The sequence below is a fragment of the Perca flavescens genome, chromosome 4 (assembly GCF_004354835.1).
Source record: "Perca flavescens isolate YP-PL-M2 chromosome 4, PFLA_1.0, whole genome shotgun sequence".
Lineage (NCBI taxonomy): Eukaryota > Metazoa > Chordata > Actinopteri > Perciformes > Percidae > Perca > Perca flavescens.
This window is the reverse complement of record NC_041334.1, coordinates 24,633,478-24,642,457: the sequence shown is the minus strand read 5'-3', so window position 1 is coordinate 24,642,457 and position 8,980 is coordinate 24,633,478. Positions and strand designations below refer to the sequence as shown.

Genomic DNA, 8,980 nt, shown 5'->3' with positions numbered 1-8,980 from the left:
AAGCCAGGGTCAGTCTAGCAACTCTCCGTTGGCTTGCGAACTGGAAAAAACAAATTCTGGTCAGGCCAATCACATCGTGTATAGAGTCGGTGGGCCGGCTTAACATAAGGAAGGCAGAGTGAATTCCCTGCTACTTGAAAACAAAAGAAGATGGCTGCTGCTGCTGCTGTCGAACAGCGGTCTTTGGAATCGGCTTTAGCCGTGACTCTGTAAGACTTGGAGTTAAGCACTGAAGTCATTCTTAAAAAAGGAAGATGTGTTCGGAGTTTTGCTGACCGGATACAGCAAGAAATTCACCTTTTGAGATAATTCTGAAATGTTGCACACTAAATCTACAGTGACCTCAAAATGTTTTTCCATACATCATAGATTTAGTTTTCAAGAAATTACAGTATTTGTTTACACTACTGTATGAAGTAAAAGTTTTTAATGCACTGTGGGCTCAATTTTTGATATATCAAAAATCTGGATGGGACATTTGTGGAAGATAGTCTGGAGATGAAGTTCCCGAAGTTTGGCGTCAATAGAGCCAGAAATGTCGGAGCGTCCCCGCAGCTTTGCTGCTCTTCCTTGCCTCCATAAGGAGTCTTCCAAGTGCTCAACAACTCCATCTGCTGAGGAAGATTGTGTAAAACTATCAAGAGCTCCTGAATTCCTTCATATAGACCCTGGTAGTGGGATTGGTTTTGTACGCTGTTGTTTTGAATATCAAGAATTAACTCTTATTGTTGCATTTGATTGATTCATTAAAGGTGCACTATGAGTTCCTGCATGGTCACTTCTGTTGACGTTCCAAGTAAATTCCAAACAAAACAGAGCAAGCTCGCCCCTCCCCCCATGTTTCCGTAACTGTCATGACTAACTCACTTAAGGCCCAGACACACTGACCAGATGGCCGACCCTTGGCAGAAAAGGCAGTTGGACTGATCAGTCTCCCTGAGTTGGTCAAAAAAGTGCCTTGGAACACACCAAAGCGATGAGACGTAATACGTCTCCATAACAGCAGGTGGCACTAATCTGTATTGTCACCCATAAATGAAAACCGGCAGCTGATTGGACGAACATGGGTCTGGTTTCCTCTGACGGACAACCGCACGGAACACACCGAACAGACTCGAGTTACTGACCTCGCCAGACTGTCTGATGGCTGATTATCGGCTCAGTGTGTCTCGGGCTTTACTGTCACTAACCCCCTCCCCCTCCCCCTCCCCCAACCATCTTGTCGGTGATTGACTGGAGTGGTTTGTTGTATTTTGGTGCACAGCCTGTGCCTCTAGTGTTAGTTTGACGTTTACGACCCGGGTTGTCTCCCGAGACCGGGCTTTTTCACAGTGTATTCATGGGGCAACTAGCAGATCAACGAGAGATGCCTACGATTTGAGACAAAAATGAAGTCGCGCTGAAACCATGCAGGAACTCATAGTGCACCTTTAAGAGGCATTGGGAGTCATGTCTAAGGGTTTGTACTTTGAAGAGCTGTAGAATATCTCCCTCTAGTGGCCCTTTTGCATACAGCACATAAAGAAAAGGCCACATAGATGCAAGTAGCATCAATTTTTCCAAATCTAATTTATAGCTACCACATTACACAACAGATTTTTAACCGATCTACCAAATAGTTTTTCCCTGTTTAATTTATATGTATTTTTAAAATGTCTCTAAAACAGTCGTTCCTATGAGAACATAATTAATTTAATCAGGGTGCAGAAGTTAAAACAGAGCTCAGGTTTGTTTGTTTTCTTTCTGAGATTATTAACACTATCTTCAGCAGATTAACCTTGTTAAAACACCGTTCTTAGTCAGCATTTGTATCTTTGCTCTCCTTTCCCTCAGACACTCCACCCCCCTCTTTGACCAACAATAACCTTTTACCCAGACAGCTCCTATAGGACCAGAGCTGGGGGCAGTTTAGAGTTTAGAGCCATTTGATTGGTGCAGAATCGGGCATATGTCGATGTGATAGAGAGGACTCAAACTGTATTGGCTCTGGTAAGAGTCAATGGGAGGAGACTTTGACAATGAATGTGCTGAGGGCACATGTTTACAATGATGGGCAAGAGAGGAAAAATGGAGCTGCACATGATCACCAAACAGTGTGAGTTTATGAATGAAGTAACCACAAGATAGATTTTCTAACTTTTCAAAAGGCCCATGAGAGGAGTTTTCTTTTTGTGTGTTTGCCTCTGGTACTTGTACTGTGCTTGTTTATGTAGTTGCATGTTGGTTTGAATGAACGTGACTTGGGTGGTGTGTGACTTATTAGTGCCAGATGATCTTGTGTGTGTGATTGTCTACTCTTAAAGGTGTTCTATCTGTGTTTTTTCATGTGTAGTGTTTAACATGCTGCACGTTTAGAGAGTTAAACAGCAGGTTTGGTTTTTAATGTCTTATTATGTGAGCTAAAACCTGAATGTTTCCATTCCAAGAGGACACTCTTTCTCTTGACTCACAAACACCCTCTGACCTCAAATGTATGGCTGAGTCTTTGTGAACACACCTTTTTTAAAAGTTGTTTACTTGAAAATTTATACATTCTCTTGCAGATGGTGCCTCTTTGAACAGACTGACAGAAAATCACTGCAGAAGGACACCAAAGAGGCGCATTGACCTGCAGTGTCAGAGGAAAAACATGACAAAAAGATATTAGATAAGTTAGCACAACAGCTGATAGCATTTGTTTCTGACTTCACTGTTCTGTACCAAGTACAACACACTCTTCTTGTTCCCTAACAAACTGACACAAGGGGGACAAGTCATCACAAGGACTAACAAACACTCCTCAGGGATGACCAGTGCTCAGCTGTTGAAGACTTCACCAGAAGAGTCTGCGTTTGGTGCCCAGCCTTCCAGGATGGCATCCACTGGCGTCGTCCTCGGCTCCTCACCTCCCCCTGCAGCTGTCTGGCCTCCTCTGGACTTTGCCATGGGCGCTCTTTCCTGCTGTGCGGCCTGTGTGTTCACCAATCCCCTGGAGGTTGTAAAGACCCGTCTGCAGCTTCAGGGAGAGCTGCGTGCACGGGGGTCCTACCAGAGACACTATCGTGGAGTTCTGCAGGCCCTCTGGGTGGTAGGCCGCACAGACGGGCTCCGGGGCCTGCAGAAGGGGCTCTCAGTCGGGCTGATTTACCAGGGTGTGATGAACGGTGTGAGGCTGGGCTCCTACTCCTACTGTGAAGCTCTGGGTATCACCTCGTTCCACGGGGGGAGTCTGCTGTCAGGGGCAGGGGTCGGGGCGCTGGGTGCCTTGATTGCCTCTCCTGCCTACCTGGTAGGTTTACCAAAGTTTCTCCTTTTTAAAAAAAAAAAAAAAAAAAAAAAAAAAAACTTTATCACAGTGGCTCCCCATATTGTTTTGCTTGTGAGCCTTCATTACAGGGTACATTTATGTGAGCAGTTCATTTGAAGTGATTTTTACCCTCTTCAGACTTTTTAAAGTTTCATTTTTAGAGGCCTGAAGAGGTAAAGATGCACAGTATTTGGCATGAAAAGAGCAAATCTAATAATATATATGTATATGTGTGTGTGGGTTCTTAGCCTGTATTGGTCATTATAGGTCAGCTCTATAGGTTTTTTTTGATTAAATCAGTAGATGTAGGTAGGTGCCAGTTACTGTATATGTCAAAAAGATCACAGTCACAACTGTGTTTTGTGTCATAATCTATTCTTACATTCAGGATGTATTAATGTAACTGTTTGAGCAGAATGTTGCCTCACACACACGTTAAATAAAACCAAAGAAAGTTAATAATTAACAGCCAAACAGCTGACATAAAGAAGACAAGAGAAAGATGATATGGGTAATTGTATTCTGTGGCAAGCTTCAGATGTATTATGCAAAAGGTTTCAGAATAACACTAACAGACCACACTGTTTGAATAACGGCAACACACTGGTCATCATCTATGACCAGAAATTGGACCATGTTTGCACATGGTGTGTGTGTGTATCTGCAGAAACATAATACATATGTTGGCTTTGTAAACAGATTGGCGACAGGCACTATTGAATCCTTAGATTACATTGTTAATTTACACACTACAAAGCTTGTGCAACATTGTAAAGTAAGAGGTGTTCATAGTTCATTCATATCTGTCAGCCGTCAGCAGCGGACATTTAAAGTATGTTTCTACAGTTCACATTCACTCACACACTCACTTATCCGTATGTTCATAAAACTAGTTTTTGGTTGCTGTAAAAAAGACTGTAAATATGGAATATGCTAACTTGATTTGTGTTTTTAAATCGCCTTAGAAGGGATCTTTTCACGACCAGTATGGACAGGTGGAAACATTACAGCGACCAATAATTTATTCAATGTACATATGGTGTTGTCCACATTGTTTGAAGATAAAAAATGTCAACCTATCCTTTAACAAGAACTCTTTAGCGTGACTAAAGGGAAATATAAACAGGAAAGTTACTAAAGGGAGTTTAAAGGGAAAAAGACTGTGTGAAATAAATGGGAGGGGGGGTGAGTGTCACACTTCTAATGGAAAACTTAAATTTAAACGTGACATTTGGCCCGAATAACCGTATTGTAATTCATCACAATCAGAAGCAGGACAGTGAACCAGCTCAGTTTCAAAGACTACTTTTATTCAGCACGCAAAGTGACATTACATGGATGGGTGTGGTAGAGTCAGGTGAGTCACCGATGACGTCTAATTTGATGGCATCTAGTTTAGAAAGAACACAAGATAAAACAATGATCTTAAGCTGTCTTAACCACATCCCACATGGATGAGTAATACATATTTTCATTATCCACCTGCCCTCCAACCTGTCCACATCCAGGTCGCAAACAACCGCTAGACGAGACTCATGTTTTGACATTCACACCTGTCTCAAATGTCACGGCCTCTTGATTTAAAGCACAATTTATTTATTTTTTAATCTTATTTTATTTAACCTTTTATTTATACAGGTAATCTCATTCTCAAGAGAGTCCTGTTTGGGACAATACACATTGGTTACAGACAGATAGACAGACATATTACAATATTTAATTGAAAGTATTAATGTCCTCTACATGTCCCTTTTTATATGCCAGGAGTAGTGTTGTTGTTTTTCTGCCTCAGCTGTCAGTCAATGCATTTAAAACCATATAACCGTGTTTGTCTATATCTAGGTCACTAAAAATACCCTGAACTTTACTTCAACCTACCCACTGTTGCCAAAAATATACAGTATCTTGTGGCTCCTTGCTGTTTACTGTACTGTACTGTTGGCAGTGTGAGTGAAGGAAGATTTGCTGAAGGTTATTTTATTGTCACTCAGTATGAGATTGCCTAGAGAAGCTTCTTGTCTTTGTGCATGCTCTCGCTGCTGTTTGATCCTTAAGGTTTGGTGCAAATGAATCACTGAGGAATTTCTTAAGACCTGGTAGTTCCTGGTAACAAGTTTGTGTAATGTGACTCATACCTGGTCAACATTAGCAGAGTTACCTGTCATTGTTTTATAACTCATCCTGGCTTCTGGCTCAGACATTATCCCACTTAGTAACAACAAGTCTGGTTTTGTCTGTACTTAGATTAACTTTTGGCACAGTATCTAGTGCAGGTTGAATGCACATTAAACCTTGTGTGCTGCATTTTCTCTCTATAGGTGAAGACCCACCTGCAGGCTCAGACTGTGGAAGCCATAGCAGTAGGCCACCAGCATAACCATCTGGTAAGACGGACATGTTCAAAGTAAGACGCGCTAATAACTTTTAGAAGTAGTTTTATCTGGAATTAGGTCATAGTAAATATGTATTCTGATGCTTTATTTAAGTAAAAGCAGTGATGGACTTAGATCTTTTACTTGAGTAGCAATACCACGGAGTGAACATACTTCAAGCAAGTCATTCATTCGAAATTCAAAGTAAAAGTATGTACAGTATAACCAGAAAAAGTATCAAAAGTAAAAGCTCTCATTACGCAGCGTGAAGTGTTTTATTCTTTTTTTATTTATTATTATATACTTTATTATATTATATTTATACTATTATTTTATATATGTTTTTATTGATTTTGTCACTACTGATAAAATATAAGCAGCAAGGCAGAGCAAACTCTAAGTACTAATTATACTGTTTGGTAGTTTAATCATAATAACTGTTACAAGCAGACTACTTTGCGCTGGTAACCCTATCCATCAGAAATACAGTTGTATCCCTATATACTACCAACACATCAATCAATCAACATTTATTTATATAGCACTTTACAGTCACCAACAGGTATCCAAAGTGCTTCACATCAGAAACCAAGACTAAAACACACATCATATAACATATCATACAAAAAAGAATGACATATAGAAACAATAAAATCAGAAAAGGTTACATAGAAATAGGAGAGGGAAATTGTCACACCACTACTATGTATTAAAAGCCTTTCTAAACAGATAAGTTTTAAGTCTAGACCTAAAAAGTGCTACATCTGTAGTCGTCTGAATTTCAGGGGGTAACTTGTTCCAGAGTCACGGGGCAGCAACTGCAAAAGCCCAATCACCCCACCGTTTATACTTTGACCTTGGGACTTCTAAAACCAGCTGATTTGAGGACCGCAAGGACCGGTTGTGCTCACGCAGTGTTAAGATATCGGACAAACACATGATAGAAAACATACTTTGTACCATTAGCTGCTACTCCCAACACACCAATGCCTTTGCTTTCTTCCATTTCAGGGGGTGTCTGACGCCTTTGTTACCATCTACAGAAGAGACGGTTTAATTGGTCTTTGGAGGGGTGTGAACGGGGCCGTGCCTCGAGTCATGGTGGGATCAGCTGCTCAACTGGCAACATTCACCTCGGCCAAGGACTGGGTGTCACATTCCCAGGTAGATGGGATAAACAGCTGACATTTTTTCCGCACATGGAACAGTTGCCGTCACGCTGTCAGTCAAAAGTCAAACCTCAGTCAATAATCAGTGCCTTTCTTTCCTTGCAGTGGTTTAGTCCAAACAGCTGTCTTACGGCTTTGATAGCCGCCATGATCAGTGGAGTCGCTGTGGCGATCAGCATGACACCATTTGACGTCATTAGTACCCGGCTCTACAACCAGCCAGTGGATGAGTTTCGTAAAGTGAGTTTGAGTGACATCTGTTCTTGCTCTCAGTAATGGCACAAAAAACTCTTGTAAGAAGTGTTGTAGCTACTGTAAATACGTAGTAAGACTTACTGTTTTCCTTATGTGTCCTTTTTTTAGGGGCGTCTGTACCATGGATTTTCTGATTGTTTGCTGAAGGTGTGCCAAGCTGAGGGCCTGCTGGGGTTGTATAAAGGCATGGGCCCTGTCTTTGTGCGCTTGGCCCCACACACAGTGCTCAGCATGCTGTTCTGGGATCTGATGAGGCAACAGACGGTGAAGAACAACCAGAACCAGGGAAGGAGCTAAAACATCCCTGTGCATGATTGACTGGACTCAATCACAACTATTGAAGTTGTCCACCAATTAAGGAAACGCTGAATTCAAAGTGTGCGCTTATTCGTTTTCTAGCAGAACGTTAGATAAGAAGATTGATACCCCTCTCATGTCTGTACAGTAAATATGAAGCTACAACCAGCACCTAGTTTAGCATAAATACTGGAAACAGGAGAAATGACTAGCCTGGATCTGTCCAACTGTAATCAAATCCAAATAGCAGCACCTCTGAAACTCACTAATTAACACAAAGTTTAAAAAAAAGTTGAAAAATTGTAAGTGTAAAAATGTTTGTCGCTTTACAGGAGTTAATCATGACAGTAACTTCCTGGAGGCTCCGCTGTCAACTGCTAAAGGCCAAGAAACATAACATAACTCCCGTCCATAAAACGGAAAATTGTCGTTTTCACAATGTTTTTAGTGGGCTGTATAGGTATGGTAGGTGGATTTTAGAATAGATCTTTATTGTCATTGTTTCACAACAACAAAACACAGTTTAGCAGCTCTCAGTTTAAATAACAGACAAATTTCAGTTTAAATTGTAAAATATAAAATAACAAACAAACAAATATAAAATAGCAAATCTATCACAATTCAAACATAAAAAATCAAGATAAATAAACACAATGAGGTGGCACCATATTTTTGTACTTTTGGACAGAGCCAGGCTAACTGTTTCCCTGTTTCCAGTTTTTGTGCTAAGCTAGGCTAACTAGCCGCTGGCTGTAGCTTCGTGTTTACTGTAAAAACATTAGTGTTTGATCGTCTCATCTAACTCTCTGTCAGAAAGTGAATATGCGTATTTAGAACAATTAAGAGACTCCCTCTGTCTCAAGCAAAGCAGATTGATGAGCATTAAAGCACTTAATGAAGATGGGCACATGTTGCACATGATCTAATTTCAATATCAGGAGTTCCTATCAAATTTCCCAAATGCATGAAAATGCTGTTTAACTATCAGGTTTTACCTTTAATACCTCAATTGATCAATTTACAAGCAATGTCTTGGGCTTTCATATGTCCTCTCGCAGCAAAGCTGAAATGAGCAAAGTAAGATCCAAGTGGCTTGCAGCCATATCAATGGATGCCACCACACGCAGATGCAGAGGAGATGAAGAAGTCTGGATTATTAAAACGGAAACTCTGTATTCCATGTTTGTAGCCCTGTGTGGCAGCTGTGATTTTTCACACCTTAAAACATAATTTACTGACATATTGATCTAAGGTTTTTATGTACAGAAATGTGAACTATTTTTGAACAGCAGTGGATAATAAATCATTTTTTGTATAAAAAGCATTTAATACATGTGTTTTGTATCCTCTTGGACACAAGTGCTACATCTTTGAAATACATGATGGTGATCTAGACGCATTGTAAGCAAAGTGTGATTTTATTTAGAGCCAGTTAAAAGGTGTCTGTAAGCCTAATCATTTTTTTAGAGGACTTTCAGCCTCTTTCATCAGGAAATGATTAGACTGACAACCACACTCCAATCACATTTGACCTTTGGACCTTAAACATGGAGCTCACACAGACCAGGAGAAAATAAAGGCAACGTGACCGTTTGGCTCAC

General features: G+C 40.6%; 1 protein-coding gene across 2 annotated transcripts; it reads left to right on the top strand.

Moving 5' to 3' along the window:
• The first annotated feature begins 1,975 nt into the window (after window positions 1-1,975).
• On the top strand, window positions 1,976-8,708 carry slc25a34 (solute carrier family 25 member 34). 2 transcript variants are annotated; one of them, XM_028575296.1, is made up of 6 exons: window positions 1,976-2,095; window positions 2,544-3,268; window positions 5,605-5,670; window positions 6,670-6,822; window positions 6,933-7,067; window positions 7,191-8,708. In XM_028575296.1, exons 2-6 carry the CDS (start codon window positions 2,786-2,788, stop codon window positions 7,377-7,379), a joined length of 1,026 nt encoding a protein of 341 aa, XP_028431097.1. In that variant the 5' UTR covers window positions 1,976-2,095; window positions 2,544-2,785; the 3' UTR covers window positions 7,380-8,708. The 2 variants fall into 2 exon arrangements, with proteins under 2 accessions (XP_028431097.1, XP_028431098.1); XM_028575297.1 differs by lacking the exon at window positions 1,976-2,095 and adding an exon at window positions 2,104-2,186.
• Window positions 8,709-8,980: the final 272 nt, after the last annotated feature.